Consider the following 19,027-nt stretch of genomic DNA (forward strand, 5'->3'; position numbering starts at 1 on the left):
TGGTTTTCATTTTTCTTATTTCCTCAATGGGTAGAGGAGGGGGAAGGCAGAGAATTTGGAACTGAAAATAAAACAAAATTGAATTTAAAAATAAGAATAAAGTGTTAAGAATAATAATCACTAAGGCACTTATTATGTGCCAGGCACTGTGCTAAATATTTTTCAATTATTATCTCATTTGATTTTTACAACAACCCTAGGAGGTAAGGGCTATTATTTATCCCCATTTTGCAGATGAGGAAACTGAGGTAAACAATGGTTAAATAACTCTCCCAGGGTCACAGAGCTTGTAGGTGTCTGAGGCTGGATTTGAACTCAGGCCTTCCTGACTCCAGGTCCAGCACTCTATCCACTACACCATATTAATTGCCTATAAAAAATAAAATTATCAAAAAATTTTTTAAAAATTCACCAACCTCCTGAAATCTATAGGAGTTCATGGACCCTGGGTTAAACCCTCCCCCCCCCCCCCCCCCAGTCTAGATGATCTCAAAAATCACTCTTGGCTCTAGGATTCTCTGCTTTGACCTCAATTTAGGTGGTTCTTGAAGAAACTGATCACAACAGATTATTATAAGTGTCTTGGCCAATAGATACTATATTGCTGGGAGTTAGAATTCTTGAGAATGTTATGATAAAAATAATAGTAACACATTGAGAGGAAAAGAGTTTACCTCAGTCTATTGAGAAAACTCTAGAGCTCTTTGTGGGAATTAAGAGCCTTAGGAATTTATACATACACACACACACACACACACACACACTAAGTTTCTGGAGCATATGCTAAATAAATTACTGGATTCAAACATAGACCTCTCCACAGAGGGTAAGCTGCAGAATTCCCATGATGAGACCAGATGAAAAGGGAAGAAACAGGAAGGACAGGCCTCCTTCTGGTGACTGACAATGAGTATTTGTGCCAAACCAGGGCATGAGAGTGACAGCTGCTTGTTCATAGGCAGAAAAAAATGATTTTGTATACTGGATCACTCAGCCTTGCAGCTCAAGAAGGATGAAAATGACTCCAAACTGTGAAGCAGAGCTTCTCAAAGAGGGTGCAGAACCAACATTGTCTTTCTGGCCAAAATGTGGGTTGTATGTGATGACAATAGCAAAATCATTTCTTCTGGGTCTGTCAGCAAACTGTTAGTTTTAAGGAATCCAAGAACTTGTGGAAGAAATACTTTAAAAAAATTTTTCATAGTTAAATGCATTTTAATCCCCCCTCTCCCCATCCTCCATCCCATAGTTACCATTAGCACTTATCTTGGTTTATTTGTTTTTCATCTGCAGGGGGTGACAATAGCGATCACAGTGATTTATATTGTTAGCAGTTAGAGGAAATGGAGTGGCATATGAGAAATTGCATATGTGAAGCTAAGTTGTTGCTTTCTTAATTGTCTGCTATATACTGTGTTTTTCGGCAGAGATGAATCCTTGCTATCTATTATGTATGAAGTGATGAAAAGATAAGATGGCCTATAATGAATGAATAATTGATATTTGCTTACAGAATACAACATTTCAGGGCAAGGGTAAGACCAAAAATAAGTACCGGTTGCTTGGAAATGTTAAGAGGAAAGTTAAAAAGAATTGTGTCTTTAGGGCCAAAGATCATGTCTGATTCTCAATAGCTAAAACGAACTATGTAGCCCCCTCAGTCATGCTGCTTAAAATGGCACCAGATCTCAACATATAGAGTCCTTCTTTGGACTTCAAATCTGGTTCCTGAATTCCTATCTCAATTTGGAATTTCTGAGAGAGGCTCCACTATTTTATGTATATTTAATAATTGTTTTTCATTTCATGCTAAGTATTTTTTTTTTATCAATTTAGGTAGAACAGTAAAAGTAATGTTCCACTTTTCTAATATTTTGTCTCAAACAGAACACATAGGTTACTTTGAAGCAATGATTTTAATCTACAGATCAGTGAAAGCTTGCCTTTGTACTTGGTGCCTTTAGTTCTCAAGAATTACAACCATGGTCTCCAGCTTGGTGAACCAGATTAGTTTTACATGTGTAGATAGCATCTGCCATTCTCAAATTTGTAATATGAATCCTCCAGACAATTTTCTTTCTCTTCTGGCCTCCAAATCCTTTCCCCAATGGTCCTAAATCTATTCTGTTCTTCCTGATTCCTGTGCCTCTTATTCCTGAGAAGGTTAAATGACCTTAGTCAGATTGTTTAATTTGGTTTCTTTCCATTCCTCATCAAGGCTGTAAGTCCATTCAGCTTTGTGAGGCTCTTAAACATCTTTACAATGTTGGTATACTTATTTCGAAATTGTGCCTTAAAAGGTAATGAATATTTTGTTTCTTTCATGCTTTTGTCTTTTCAAAGGATTTTATTCACATCAGTTCCATGCTTTTTTCAGACAGTCTGTGCTGACATTCAAATAGCTAAGTGGCACCATGGATAGAGGGTCGGATTTGGAGTCAAGTAGACCTGAGTGTCAGTTCTACCTAAGACGTACTAGCTGGATGACCCTGGGCAAACCTCTTTCAGCCTGTTTTCTCTTTTGTAAAACCCTTCATCAAGCATACCTTAAAACTGAGCATGAAATGAGGAGGACCTGGCTACCTGACCTATTTCTAAAATATCTGACCACAGTTTCATTTTAGCAGCAACCAGGTGGGAATCGATGGTTAATTATTCGTCAGTGCTATGTAATTGGGTTGACAAGAAAGAGTAGAAGCTAGGTAAATGTTGTGGCAGCAGGTTTTGTTTTCACAATTTACTAGGGTCTGTTTCTGGAGGGTAGTGAGCTCTCCATCACTGGAAGATGAATGATCGTTTATCAAAGAAGTTATAAAAGGGGCTGCCTGTTTACTAGGTGGGACTAGTGAGCCTCTAGGGTTGTTTCAACTCTGAGAATCCACCTCTGTTTCCACCTGCCACATTTCTTTCCATTTCTCTTCAGTATATCTACAGTTTTGACTCCTTTGAGATCATGCTGTGCCTTTATTTGTAGACATATAGCATCAACAGGACAAACATTAAAGTTTTATAAAAGATAGGCTCTTGCTATACAGAAGAGCTGAGAATCCTTGTAACTTCTAGTTTCCCAAATGTAATCCAGTCAATCAACAAGCATTTATTAAGTGGTGTTAGGATCTGGAGATACAAGACAAAACCAAAATAGATACTGCTCTCAAGGGATTTATATTCTATCTTTCTCCTCACCTCTTCCCATTAAATTCTCAGTCCAGTTCATTGTCTGTCTATCCAAGGCACATCCTAATGGACTAAGTCAATGGGCTGCGTGTCATAACTGGGCCAATATCCACTCTCCATCCATTTGGTTTTTACTAGGTAGATTAGTAGGCTCATCTCTCTTGAGTGGCCATTGATCTCACTGAAGAATTCCTATAGTATTCTGGGGTCAGATGCAATCAATCAACAAGCATTTATTAAATGCCCGTTATGTACCAAGCATTGTGCTAAATGTTGGGGATAAAAAGAAAATTTCAAGGAGGAACTCATTCTAAAGGTGGAGACATCAAGATACGCATGTGATAGTTAATACCAGAAATCACTATGGAGGAAGAAAAGGGGGAGAGGAAAAGACCTCCTGAAGAAAGGAAGGTTTGAACTAAATCTTGAAGGAAGCCAAAGAAGCTAAGAGGTAGAGATGAAGAAGAAAAGCATTCATTAAAGGCAAGGCATAGGTTAACAGTCAGTGCAAGGACAGAGTTGGGGGCACAATGGTTATTGTCAAACAGAAGAATGGAGAATCTCACCATCTATAGAGTCCATTTGAACTCATGGCAGTGGTGAATACCTTTGGCCATAGTTAACAATTAGGAGCACTAGTAACCTAACGTGGTTTTTTTTTTTTTTTTACTGTTTTTCTGCTTCTACTGCTTAAAATAAATTACTAAGAAAATTTCCAAACCACTGTCTTTCCATTTTTTTATCTTCTCTTCCCCTCTCCCTTCTTTTTCTTTTAGAGTGGAGCCAAACACATTTTTTAAGCACCGAGTACATGTACAGTTAGTCCATATTAGATAGTTAGCTCTTAAAGAGCAGGGATTCTTTTAACTTTTTTTTTGTATCTCCAGCTCTTATGACAATGCCTGACACATGATAGGTGTTTAATAAATGCTTGTTGACTTGATTTAGTTCTATTGTATTGATGAGGGACCTGAAGTATCCAGGGCTACAGTGACTTTCCATCTGTCGTATCTGAGCAGTCCTGTACCCAAAGCTCCCTCAGAACTCTTAGACTAGATTTTTTCCAATGCATTTGTTGCTCATCCCATAGCACCATGTAAATCATGTAAGTGCTTGCATCTCTGGGTTTCATCAAATTGTTTTTGTTCGTGTGGTTTCCTGCTAAATGAGTGTATCATCTGATCCCACATGGCAAAGTCAAGCTCCAAGACTGTTAATTCATTCTCATAGAGGGCCCATGGAAAACTCACAAGGCTTCATGCTTTTATTCCAAATATGAAATAGGAACTATGGGCAAATTGGATTGGCCCATCAGGCTCTGGTGGTGAAGGCCGGGAGTCTTTGGTATATATTCTTCTAACACAATGCAACTTAAGGCTGTGATTTCAGGGCCTTCAACCTTAGGATTCCAGAGCACCACTGATTTTTTTTTTTTGTATGAACAAGAAAAAATACTCTGAAAAAACAGAAACTTCCCTGATTACTTTATTTTTACTGTTCACTGATGCGTGCCACCACACTGTGACAGCAACCCTGAGGAAAAAAAAAAAGAATAGAGGTAGGTGGCCCAATAAAGTGAAGGACCTGGAGTAAGGAAGACCTGAGTTCAAATCCTACCTCAAACATTTGCTAGCTGGGCCAAACATATAATCACTCCCAGATTCAGTTTCCTCATCTGTAACATGGGGATAACAATAGCACCTGCCTCAAATTATTGTGAGCTTTAAATATAAATGGTTTTGCCAACCTCAAAGTGTTATACAAATACTTATTGTTGTTATAATTACAATCATTATTAAAAAGTGGTAGACTAGAATGAAACCTTAGAAAGAGGGGAAGGACTTGCCTTTAACCTTTTCCTTCCCAAACTCACTTTAAGTGCTTAGTTTGACAGTAATGAAAATTCTTAAATCAGAGATAGCTGTGCCTGTATCAAATGAATTCAAAACAAAATACATTCTCAAGTTTTGCAAAAGGTTCAAGAAGCTTGAGTTAGAAAACATTCGGGCGATGTTTTCCTAATTTCAGTGGCAAATTACTTAGACTTCAGTTTTGCTTTTGTGTGTCTGGAGTTTTGTTTTTAAATCTTAGAACAAAACAATAATCAAGAGGAATAAAACCCTCTCTGCACAAATTACTTTCACTCCACATCTTTTGTAGCTGTAGATATTATTTTCTTAAAGAAAATGAGGAATTGGCGAGCCCATCCTGCCACACTTAGAACAAAATTGGACTTAGTTTCCTGAGTGTAGCTGGCACAAAACAAAACAGGATTGGAAAAACCAAACAAAAGAAAAATTTTTCCTGGCTTAAAATACTTAGGCTTACATGGTTCTGTCTTGAACATCATGCGGCTCTTCACAAAATGTCATTTTGATAAGTTAATATAAATGAATCAGAAACATCTGCACCCCAAATCTGCCAGAATACACAGGGTTTAACAGTTAAGTAGAAGAATGTCTGGCTCAATGTGTTTTTGGTTTTAGCGAATCCAAAATGTTTTGAAAAATAGTTAAGTTCTTAAGATGTTTCTTGAACTTGAAGGGCAAATGGCTTCTCCCATCCATTCCCCAAACTAGGAGTCATTTGTCTTCTTTGCTCTATCTTCTATTCCCCTTGGTACTTCTCAGAGTGCTGGGCATAGTTGTAGATTAGGATTTGGCAATGGTTGCCACCATTGAGCACCATCTTAAAACATTTAGGGGAGGAGGAGAATGACATAATTAATAATAGCTTTTATTTTTCCTGACAGTGGGGTCCCAAAATCAGGCATCTCAAGGAGTAGAGGAATTATAACTAATGTCTTTTGATGAGGACAGAAATTCTGTCAATGCAAAAAGACTACCACTAACTGCTGATAGTAAATAACATAGAAGAGACCTGTTAAATTCCCCTTAGAGGCTGCCTCTTCTTGTTTGGACACTGAATGAAGAATCTGGGCAAATGCTAAGCAGATGAAAGTGATTGGCATGCAGTTTCCTTTCAGGTTCCATTATTCAAAGGAGCTGTCCTTCCATTTTATTGACCTTCAGTCTAGCCATCCTGAAATTTTAATCACCAAAGTACTGTGCAGACATCAGTTAGGTCACCCAAATTGTAATTCTATCTGGATTTTCAGATGAAAGAGGAAACCCTTGCATGTTCTCGGGGCTTCTCTTTCCCCCTTCAAGGTACACTGTCAATCTTTCTTAAACTTCCTAAGTAACCACAATTTCTTTTTCCTCATAGGTTGGAAAGTCTTTATTCTCTGAATTCTTTCTTGGACTGGCAATTAAAAGTAACCTGGCAGATAGGCATATGAGTTTGGGGAGGAACATGTCTATTGCACCATCAGAAAACAATTTTAATATGTTTACCCTCAAGTTTTGAGCTGCTAATTAATGTCATACCTTCGCTATGTTTTGTTGAACATTGGCCATAACAAAGGCATTCATGCCCATTTTAAGGCCTAGAGCATTTACATCTTGTCAGAGTTTAGCTATATTGTGGTCTACGTGTATCTTTGCACTCTTTAAAGAATGGAGGCCTTTTCACATTAAAAAAAAAAAGTGTATCAATGTGTTTTTGTGCTGTGGCATAGTATATAGAATGCTGGGCTTGAAGTCAGAAAGGCCCAAGTTCAAATGCTACCTCAGACACTTACTAGTTGTATGACCCTGGGCAAATAAGTCTAACTTCTGCACCCTAGAACACACTTTTTTTTTTTAATCCTGAGTGCCTGAAACAGTTGTCTGATACGTAAAAGATACTTCTCAAATGCTTATAGATTTGAATTAAGCCTCAATTTCCTCATCTTTAAAATGATGCTAATAATAGCACCCGCTTCAATGGGTTTTTAGGAGGATCAAAAGGGATAATGTTTGTAAAATGTTTTTCAGACCTTAGAATGAGAAGTAGCATGGCCAAATAGAGTAAGAATGGGTCTCAGAGTCAGGATGATCTGAGTTCAAGTTTTCCTCCTGATATATACTTGCCCTTCTCCTCTCTTAGAGAGGTTAAATTTTAGAGAGATTCACCTCAACTTGCACTATCTAAGACTATAAATTGTCCAACACTTGCTGATCTTTGTTGATAGGAAGAATTTCCTGCTCCAGTAAGCTCTGCAGTCTAGAAACCCAAACTAGACAATAGTATTCCTTCCACATGTGACCTATCTAGGGAAGAGTATAATGGAACGATCACCACTTCCCTTGACCAGACCTTCAGCTTCTCTTAATGCAGCTGAAGCTCTTATTAGACCCCTTGAATTTGCAGTCTAAAGCTGCTAGAACTTTTTTTATACAAACTGTTGTCAGTCAATTAGTCAATGAGCATTTGTGAAGCACTATAGGACGTATCTTCATTTATTATTTGTGCAATTGATTTCTCAAATCCAAATGTACAACTTTAGTTTTTATTATTAATTTTGTTAGTTTTATTTTATTATAGTTTTATTATATTTATTGCTAATTTTTATTAATTAATCATTTATTAAATGATATTCTGTGGTATTTGACCACATCATTCTAACCTGAGTCCTTTTTGGCATCCCAGTTCTGTCACTGAGGGTTTTGCCTGTCTCTTCCAGCTTCATATAGTTTATTTACAGTAGAATAGTCTTCAGGGTTCAGTGGTGGAGAAAAGGGCATTGTTTATATGTTTAGTCCCTGTTATGTATCATGCGTTGGTCAGGTAGTGATGAGGAATATTTTCAACAAAGTTGTATTCTATTGGTATATCACCTACTTGACCTTTGACAATTTCTGCTCCTACTGTAAATCTATAAAAATAAGAATAGTGATATTGACTGCTAATGGTATGAGACCCTTTATCAAATACTTTGAAAATTTTAAGATAGGAAAACTACTTGAACACTAGCCAAGTGATAACCATAAAGCAAAAAGGACCTTTGAGCTCATTTAGGCCATCCCTCCTGATTTTATAGAGAAGGAAACTAAGGGCTGGGAGGGGTGAAGTGCCTTGTACCAGAGGGACTTTATTAGCAGAGATGGGACTGGAATTCCTGGGTCAGTGTTTTTTCCCCCACACCACAATGCCTTTCAATGTTTATAGTATTTTTTCAGTCCCTGGCAACATTTTTTAGTATCAGGAAAAATTGTTCCTGATCCAATCCTTTTTTTCACCAAAAATCCTGCTTTTGTAATATCCCTGTGACCCCTTGACAGACTTCTTGCATCCCTTGGCACTTCACATGCCCTAGTTGGGAGCCACTTTTCTACACAAATATACACAGGTAGATCTGTGATTGCATAGTTGGTAGAGGGCCTCACTGGCACTGCTCTCCACCAATACCACTTAGACGCGGGCAGTGAGTGCCAGAAGTAGGATCTAAACTTTGGTCTTCTGGCTTTAAGTAAGTACTTTATCCATTACACCATGTTGCTTTTGGCATTACTGAAATTGTTGTTTTAATTTTTGATAGCTGTATTTCAATATACTGGCTTCCTTAGTAATCCTATAGGCTTTATGTTATACATTTAAAACATTCTGAGAAAGAGAATCACCAGATTGCCAAAGGAGTCCATGGCATAAAAAATGTCTGGATGATACGTATGTGAAGGCATAATAGTCTGCAAGATACTTCTTTTCATTGGTGAAGAAAAGGGTGGGATACTGCAGCATATTTCCAATAATGTTCTTTGCGTAAAAAGTAGCATCCAGCAATATTGGGTTCAGAAAAGGAGGCTGGCAGATTGAAGCAAACTACCTGCTGTCTTTCTTTTTCTTGTTTGGTTTTGTTTCCTCTTTCCCATTGTTCATTCCATCCATTATAATCCTTCTTTATAACCTGACTAATGTCTAAAGTGAAAGTATTTGCAGATCCTATACTTGATTGCATGCTGCCTTGTGGGGGTGGGCGGGAAGGAAGGAGAGGGAGGGGGAGAAAATTTGAAACTCAAGGGAATGTTATAGTTAAATTTTATAAACTAATATAAATATATATATATATACTATATAAAAGTTAAATCTTATAAACTAAAAGTAAACAAACAAATTAATAAAGACAAAAAAAATTTTAAAAAAATTAAAAAGAAAAGGAGGCTGGTCTTACAGTAAGAACAAGGGATGATCCAGCCTGGTGCCCCCTAGTAACCATGGAGTGAGAAAAATACATGGAGAAAGGCTACCACCAGCAAGTCAAGAAGATGTTAAATGGAGGATATGAGGGGAAGATTCTGCTGGATGAGATACGAATGGGTTGCAGCCCAAACCTATAGGAGAAAGCGTCCATTTCGATATGTATATGAAGTTGCTCGGAGTTGTTTTTAATTTCATCTTTGGCTTGACACATAAGCTTCTGTTCCAGCCATGAAAGGACTAGCACTCTCAGTAAGGCTAAAGTCAAATGATAATAATAATAATAATAATTTTTTAAAGACATGATGAGAGGACTAGTCAAAATGAAATATTCCCCTTAAGGTTTTTATTATTATTGTTAGATCAAAATACTGAATTTGGGACCAGAAGGAAGGTCCAGGTGGTGTTGGGAGGACATTTGAACACCCATGACATGTAGAACCTGATTGCTCTGAAATAAAATAGAATCTGATGAAGAAGTTTGGGCAGAGCCTTCTAAAATCCTCTTTCCCACCTTGCAGCCTCCCTCTAGCTCAGGGCTGTGGTTCTGTGTCTGAGTTGGGAGCAAGCCAACACAAGGGTGAGGCAATTGGAGCTTTTCCCTGGGGAGGGGGAATTTAGAGGCTATTGAGAGACTCTTTCCGGAAGCTTTTCATGCCCTGCCCCACCCACTATCCCACCCTCCTGGTCCCTTTTCTCTCTTGTTTAGCTCAGATCCCATCAGGGGCAGTGGTAGTTTGGCCTCCTGATGACTGGACCTTCTACAGGGTGTCCCTGGGACATGCTGCCTCCTTCTTAGGCTGCACCCCAGATTATCACACTTGCCTTTGCTTCTCCCCAAACCCCTGCTGCTTTCCTCAATAGGCAATTTTTACTAATTAAGTCTATAGATGGAAGGAATCTTAGAACTTAAGACATATACATATCATTTTTTTTGTAGGCTCAAGAAAGTGGCAATTGGCCAATCCAGTAGGTATCTTTTCTAGTACCTACTGGGTGATGCTAATTAAAATCCGATATGAAAGGCACTGCTAAGGGAATATTTTATTTGACTCAAGTTTGGGCCTACTTAATATATATTTACCTTCTCCCGGCCCCAAATCCAATCTTGCATTTTGCTTTTAGGACCTAAATACATTTAAGGATTTTCTTATTTAAGATTCTTCAGTCATTTTAAGGATTCTTTGTTTTAGGGAGACAAAATTCTGTATTTTTCAATCACTGTCTCTAATCCTATCTCTTTCAAAAAAAGCTCAGACATTTTGGCCAACATATAAATCTATATCCTTTGATTTCTTATTTTATCTTTCCAACTTAATAGTGACTGTTTTAAGTATATCAGTGAAGCAAAATCTTTGCCACATCTAATCACAAAAGGTTACTAGCCTTCCCCCATATTTCTGATTGGAAAAACAATGCTAAAAATATATGCATATATGCATGTATGTGCATACATATGCATGTGCTTATATACACATGTGTGTATGCATGCACACACCTAATCTGTTCTGTTATCTGGGTTTAACTTTGTCTCTAAGTGAAATTGGACCCTAAATTGAACCCTTAGACATTAAGGGATGAGCACCAGAGACATCTCTTTGGAACTTGGCCTTTTCTTAGAGTTTTATAAATGTATAGACATGAGACTTGAAACCTTCCCATACCTAAAATCCAGGAATTGGGCTTTGACTGGTATAGCCTCATCTCTTTACAAGGTATTAGGGAGTAGACCATAAGCATTGAAGTGTTAACCTCTGAAGGTTATACAGTTAGTAAATAAAGTCAAAGGAAGAAAGAAGGAAGGAGTGGGGGAGAGCAAGGTATTGGACCTTTTCCATCCATGGTACTAAGGATTCAATAATTGAGCAAGATGTTTACTAGATACCATTATATAGCAAGTTTTTACTGGTCTGCAAAACTTGTGCTACCAAAAATCCTTGTTTCTTCAAATCTATAAATGTTAGAAACTGGTTTTTCATAACTAGCATTTATACAACACTTTAGAGTTTGCAAAATACTTTTCAAATATTATCTCATTTGATCTTCACAACAACCCTGTGAGGCAGGTGTCATTATTATACCCACTTTAAAAATAAGGAAATTGAGGCAGACAGGGATTAAGTGATTTGACCAGAGTCACAAAACTAGTAAGTATCTGAGGCTGGATTTGAACTTTGCTCATCCTGACACCAGGTCTAGTCCTCTATCCACTGTGCCATCTAGCTTTTGAAAGACTAAATGAATTATACCATACTTGAGTATGCTTAATTGGACAGACCTTCACTTTCCACTTCTTGGGTTGAAGATGGCAGTGATTATGCACTAAAGGAGAAGTCATCTGATCTTATATCTCTTGCTAATCAGGTAACAGTAGGTGAGGGGGTGCAGATTTTTCTTTTAGTGGTATCTCATAGTAACTAATTTTCATATTCTTGTATCTAAGCATTTATTTAGATAATTATGATCAACATGCATTCTAATGAAATATAAATTTTAAAATTGATGGGAAAAAATACAAGGGTCATTGTTTTGGTATAATCAAATGGGTCTGTGATCGCATCAATAGTCATAGTGTCTCGACCAGGATGTCTATTTGTACCTGCCCAACTTGGGCAACTTTTGTCCATGCCCTCCCATAGGCTCCACCAATGAGTGTTGACCCAATGTGGTAGAGTGGTGAGTGTGAAGGACTTCTTCATCACTTTTTGTTTTGACATCAAAAAGATACCAGTGTAGTAGCCAGAGATAGCCATTGTTTACTCCTCCCTCTTGTCATGTGACTAGACCCTTCATGTCTCTCTCTCTCTGTCTCATTTTTTTTTCATACATTTATTTGAGGTCATCCTTAATTCTAGTTCTCTTTTATAAATGCCTTTTGTAATGAGTTATGGTCTGCTCAACCCTACCATGTACCTCTCCATAGCTCTCTGGGTGATAATTTGTTTTTAATATTTTGAAGACTTTATAACTCTTTGGATGACTTACAACCATAAAATACTAGTAGATTGTTTTAAAATGGACCTTTTGGTTTGGAAGACATTTGTGGTCATTAAAAGAAGTTCACAGTTTCCTAAAGGCAATATAGCCTATTCTCCTTCTGTTTAAATCTGAGTCTAACTAATAGAACTCTAGAAAGTGCCTTTCCAAGTTATCTCCTGATGAATGACCTCTGTAAGTTATCCGTCTAACTGCGTATCAGACTCTGGAGAAAAGGCCTTCTTCATCTGTTCAGTCTTTCCTGTATTAATGGTTAGGTCCAATTCTTTTGAGTAGTTATAGATTTCTTTCAGGAGGCTCTTCAATGTTCAAGACTTTAAGATAACCAGCAAAATGTCATCTGCAAATGGAAGCATCTGGAGGACATTTCTATCTACCAGGAACCCTTTACCAACTTGCTCTCTGTTGGAACTCCTCCATAACAGGGGCAAACACCATTGGCCATCTCCCTATTTTACATATTGCCTGATATTAAGGATGGGGGGGGGGGTCATTTGATGTTATATCTTTTAAGAAATCTTGTATAATTTTGAAGAACCTTTAGGCAGCAATTTGCTCTACCACATCAAAAAGTTAAGGGGGAAAAAAAGTCCACTCAGCAAGTTTAGTGGACTCTTAGATTCTTTATACCTTTCAGTCAATTTTGTGATGGTTAAGACTGCAGTCTGTAGTAGAATATCCTTGCAGAAAGCCTTCTTGCTTCCTATTGATGGTTCCATCTAGGTTGGACTCAAAGAGTACGTAGTTTATCCTCATAAAAATTGTATGTATGAGGGAAAATTGACATATGTCATTTGTTTTTTTCAGTATGAATAAGTCTGAAATTTTTCCAAATCTCTTTTATCTTCTCTTTTAGAAACCTACGAATCAATCTCTTAACAAATATCCTAACATTTGTGTTGTTTTCAGTCCTTATTTCCCCTGAGTACACTTCACATAGTTCAGATGTTTTCTCCATCCTTGTTCTCTTCACAGAGAGGTCTGTTTTCCTCCATGAGCCCATTTGGGGATGTGATATTTGAGGCCAAGCATGATGGCTCCATTGTCTCTGATGGGGAACATAGTTTGTTACAAAAATCTTTGCAGGCCTTGCCCTTCTTTCTTTGTTGTCCTTCCAGACTCGTTCCTAAATGCCCTTGGGGTGTTTTACTCAGGACTCTTGCCAAATGTTCTTCAAACTGGTTTTACCCTTTACTGCTTCTCACTGTTTTATGGTGGGCATAGTGCTTCTAAATCTTCCACTAATTCTCCCTAAAATTTTAGAAATGAGTTTATATCTTGAAAAAGTGTTGCCTTTGGCTACCATCTCTCTCCCTTTCAAAAGTAAGTAAAGTGTTTATAGACTAATGTGCTTTTTAAGCTCTTTTGAACTTCTGGTTATGGCAATTGATCTGCACAGGTTAAATTTCTGTTATGAAGCTTATGTGGATGTTGATGTCCTTTCTTCTATACATATATTAGTAAAAACTTGAGTTTACTTGGTTTCCATGTGAATTAAGTATTTCAAATTTGCCAATACTAGATAATAAGAATAAAGTAGAACCCATTTTGTCTGAAAAGAAGAAAAGAGTTGGTTTTTTTTGTTTTGTTTTCTTTTGCTCCTAGGCATGAGGCCAATTTATTTAACAGTTTGGTTTTTTGAACCTAGAATTGTGGAGTGTTAGTCAAGATCTTGGTGAGGTATTGCCATTTTAAGTATTTTACCCAACAAAAGAATGAAGCCAGGGAAGCTTCTTAGCATTTAAAGATGGAGCACTCAGAATCAGACAGTAAACCAAACTCTTTTCTAATGAAAATCTTTCAAAATTAAATGCCAATGGAGTTATTATGTTTATCAGCTGAAATATCATGCAGAAATTCTTTTGATAATATTAAAAGTATATCTAGGTGTCTGATTCTTTTTTAAATCTTTTATTCATATTTTTAATTTCAAGCATAGGAAATGACTAAGAGGACTGATAGTTATGCAGAATATTTTCAATTTCTATTATTATACATTTTTCATTACATTTCTGTATCTTTAAATATAATCATAATGGGAAGTCACAATTTATCTTGGTGACAAAAGAAATGAAAGAAAAATTAAACTAAACCATATTTTCAATGTTTACTGAAAAATTGTAGCAATTTATATGTTACTTACCAGTATCATTTTAGGAGATTGCAGTGAATAGTTTTATAATTTTATTGATGCTCAATATAGTTTAAATTAGGGAATACTGATTGAGAGAATATTTTTACAAATATTGGCAACTAGGCCTTACAGGACAGAAGTAAAACCCTGTTGAAATCTGGTTAATATTACATGGTGCATCATTTCCTCTCTATCAAGCTGATACGATTACTCTGCTATAAAGATTAGATTAGGGTGACGACATAACTTTATTACACCTTGCTTAGTATCTTCCAGAACCTAGTTACCCAGTATATCCCCTAGATATTTGCACATTTTATAATTTATGATAATGGTAGATATACTCCAAGAATGTGTCCTGGGCCCTCTTTTTTTCTCCACTTACACTGTCTCATTTGGTGACATCATCAGCTCCCATGGATTTAATTATCATCTCTATGCGTACAATTCCAAAATCTACGTCTTCTAGTCATGTATAATCACATATAACCTATTGGACATCTTAAACTGGATGTCCCAAATTCATCTCCAAATGGAGATTATTATCTTTCCACCAAAGCCCAGATTTTTTTCTGAACTTTTCTAATTCTGTTGAGGGTGCTACCATCCATCTAGTGATCCAGGTTCACAGCCTTGGGTATCGTTATCAACTCTTCCCTCTCAATTAGTGTGAGCATTGAAGCAGCTACCTTATCTTGTCATTTCTACCTCTATGATGTTCTTCACATTCCTTTTCTTTTCTCTACTCCACTACTTTATATCAGGTTCTCATCACCTCTTGCCTGGATTATTGCAAGAGTCTCTTAGATGGTCTCTGTGCTTCAAGTATCTCTCTTCTCCAGTCCATTCTCTATATACCTGCCAAAGCAATATTCCTAAAGTGTAAATCTGGCTGTCATTTCCCTTCTCCATAGACTCAAGTGACTCCCAGTTACCTCTAGGGTAATATGCAATGCCTCTATTTGCATTTAGAGTCTTTCCCAACTTGGCCTCTAATCAATCATTCTAGCAGTATTTCACATTATTCCCCTTCATACTTCCTTTAGTCCAGTGAAACCACCCTCATGATGTCACTGGTCCTCTTTGAGAAGGAAGGATAAACACTCCATTTCCTGTCCCCAGACCTGCTCACCTCTGCTTCCTAGAATCCCAACTTTCTTCAAAGCTTAACTCAAGTGCAATGTTCTGTATGATCCCACTTTCCTTCACTCCTGTTGTACCCCCACCATCACCTTATATCTATTTAATCTGTAAATATATTTGTACATATTGTTTCCTTCCCCATCCTCAAAGTAGAAGCTTTTTAGGGCCTGAATGTTGTTTTTTTTTTTTTATCTCTGGTGTCTGGCATAGTGCCTGGCACATAGAAGGAACTTAATAAATAAATACATGTTGGTTCATTGATGGGTGATTTTCCTGGTATGGAAGTAAAAGTTTTAGTTAAATAATTCCAGATTTACATTTATAAATATGGATACTCTTACTCCTCTCATTTTTTGGATATCTCATCATACATACCTCTGTGTGTGTATGTGCATACAAATATATACACATATACATGTATATGTATGCGTACATACATATATATATATATATACATGTGTCTCTATAAATAAATAAGTAGCATATAGCCAATGATATTAGCAAAAATCCTATTATGTAAGACCATTAGGGCTTACAAATATAAGTACATATAACTTAGTCTTCCACAACATGCTTCTTGTGTTAACTTTGGCTTCCTTTGCTTTCCCTTTGTGTTGTTTAGCTTTTTTTTTTTTTTGAGAGCATTAAAACTCTGTCTTTGGAGCTTTATTATCCAACCAAATCATTTGCTTTTCTTATCTAATTCTTTAGTATCTTCAGAGAAGACAGGATCTTAGTCACTCAGTACTCTTTACTTTAGACAGTGTCATTTAAAACATGTTATGAAATGATTTCTCCCAGTGAATTCACAAAGTCTTTTCAAATTTTGTTTTCCAGCCTTATATGCAGAAGAACACACAGAAATACATTGTGAAGAATTATTTCTACTACTATCTATTCAAGTTTTCAGCTGCTTTGGGTGAAGAAATTTTTTACATCACTTTCCTTCCATTCACTCACTGGAATATTGATCCTTATGTGTCCAGAAGGTTGATAATTATATGGGTTGTAAGTATTATCATTATTATCTATTGTTAATTATTATCCCAGTGGCTATATGTTCTTTGGATCATTAAGCCAATGATATTTTATTCTCTAGTTTTCTCTGGAAAAAATGAACTCAAAAATACAACTTGACATGTTTCATTAAATTTTTTTTTTGTTGTTGGGGTAGTTAGGTGACACAGTGAATAGAGCACCGGCCCTGGAGTCAGGAGGACCTGAGTTCAAATCTGGCCTCAGACACTTGACACACTTATTAGCCATGTGACTTTGGGCAAGTCACTTAACCCCAATTGCCCTCCAAAAAGCAAAAAAAAAAATTGTTGTTGAAAAACTTGTTCCTCCTAATATATGAACAGAAAAAGATAGTAGGAAGATGGAGGTGTTCCCAGAAAAGACAGATTAACTATTTTCTGTTTGTACTAATGAGTGATAAGATTGTTTTCTCTCCATTGGTCCCAGTTAGTTTTTTAAATTAGTTTCATTTTGTTAGGGTCTTAAATTCATTCAGCAAATATCAATAGCCTACTATGTGCTGTGTCCTATGGGGAATACCAAGAACAGGGTGTGTCCTTCCTCCTGCCTTAGAGGGGCTTTCAGACTGATTGGAAGACAGAGAAAAGTTGAATAACAATATGGGGTCTGCAAAAGGACCCTTTTAGATCAGTTTTGCTTGGGGGACTTATGCAATTTGATGTTATGTGAATTTTTCCTAGATTTTGACTTCCATGAGGGTAGAGTTGGATATGTAATTAGTCCATGCAAGAGAAGGGTACAGGGAAGCTGAACACTTCTAATAGTTGAAGAGCCAAGAGAGAGGGGCTTCAGGATCAAGAATATTTGGCTGATCACAGGAAAGATTCAAGTTCCTTGCCCGGACATAAGGCATTAGCTGAAAAATACAAGATTGAGACCACTGGCCTGGAAATAACCAATTGTCTTTTCCTGGGGACGTCATTGGTCAAAACAAAAATTTGGATTGTATGATCTCTAAGATCTCTTTCCAGATATAAAATCCTGCAATTCTCTGAGTCATCATGGAGGCAGAATGGAAAAGCTTTCATTTTAAATAATATATCGCTTTAAGAGAACCCACAACAATGAAATATCTCAACTTACAAGTTCAGTTATGATGACCATTCTTCATTTTATGAAAGACGTCTCTGCATCTTAACTAGTGAGCTCTCCTAATTCTTTCATCAAAATTCAATTGACATGAAAATTTTAAGGAATATTTCTTTTGTAAAGTATGTAAATCTGTAGGCTTGCCACTGCCTGTATTCAACTTGGGAGGCAATCTGGTACAATGGGCAGTATGGTTTTAGAGTCAGAGGTCCTGGGATCCTGGTTCTGCCATTTTACTGCCTGTAGATCCTTGGACAAGCCACTTATCTTTTCTTAACTTTAGTTTCTTCATCTGTAAAATGAAGCGATTGGACTCGAAGTCTTCATAAGTCCCCTCCAGCTCAAAATTTAGAATACTCTGAACTTTCCTCTAATCACCTAACCTTTAATCAACTCAATGGGAAGCTTCAGGTCCTGCTTATCTTGATGACCCTGAGCAATCAGCCAAAGGTAAATTAGAGCCATGACAGCCAGAGCTTCTCACCCCTCTAGAGTAAACAGAAGGAAACTTTAGAGTGTCAGCTCCTCAAAAGGACAAGACTGATTCTCCCACATGTCCAACAACAGAGCCCAGCACAAAATGTCAGGTCAATTCCACGAGCATTAATGAAGTGCTTGTTATGTGCCAATTAACTGTGCAAAGCAGTATAAATACAAGCAAAAAAAGATAACCCCTGCCCTCAAGGAGCTTATATTCTAATGAGGAAAAAACACTTAAAAGAAAGTAGGTTGGAGGGAAGGCAAAAGGAACAAAGGAGGGGAGGGTAGCAAAAAATCCAGAGAACTCAGAAAGGAATGAAGACACTTTCTTTAAAATGGTAGTTCTGGTTCTGCCAATGAGAGGAAGGGGCCATAGGAGTGGGATAGGCTTCTAGGATGAAGAGGCCACAGGGGGAGAGTGAATTTCCAGGGTGAAAAGGCTGTTGTAGTATGGTGGGGAAAGTCTTGAGAGTCAGGAGTGGATGCTGGAGAAGAATGAAGGGAGAGGATTGTATGTGTTAGGATGATCTGGAACCCAGGTCCTGGCTTTGACACTAGCCCTCTGTCCATCATGCCTTTCTGTTTCTCAGCCAAGTTGACTTAGTAAAGACAAGGGCAGTGAGGTGGAGCTGTAGATAGTGTACCAGACCTGGGGTCAGGAAAACTCATTTTCCCGAGTTCGAATCTGGCCCCAGACATTTACTACTAGCTGTGTGACCTTGGACAAGTCACTTAACCCTGTTTGCCTCAGTTTCTTCATCAATAAAATTAACTGGAGAAGGAAATGGCAAACCAAGATCTTTGCCAAGAAAACTCCTAAGGATGTCGTGAAGAGTTGGATACATCTGAAATGACTTAACAACAACAACAGCGAAAACCCCAACAATCTAG

At 37.3% G+C, this 19,027-nt stretch overlaps 1 protein-coding gene across 2 annotated transcripts in view; it reads left to right on the forward strand.

Moving 5' to 3' along the window:
- SGPP2 (sphingosine-1-phosphate phosphatase 2) overlaps positions 1–19,027 on the forward strand; it is a 134,919-nt gene that overhangs the window by 32,147 nt on the left and 83,745 nt on the right. For both annotated transcript variants that reach the window (XM_069104519.1, XM_069104518.1), the window contains exon 2: positions 16,367–16,537. In XM_069104519.1, coding sequence (XP_068960620.1) covers positions 16,367–16,537 — 171 coding nt within the window. The remainder of the gene's footprint in view (positions 1–16,366; positions 16,538–19,027) is intronic.

The sequence above is a fragment of the Petaurus breviceps genome, unplaced genomic scaffold (assembly GCF_028583685.1).
Source record: "Petaurus breviceps papuanus isolate PSGF00001 unplaced genomic scaffold, PetGlider_PUasm1.0 688, whole genome shotgun sequence".
NCBI classification, from domain to species: domain Eukaryota; kingdom Metazoa; phylum Chordata; class Mammalia; order Diprotodontia; family Petauridae; genus Petaurus; species Petaurus breviceps.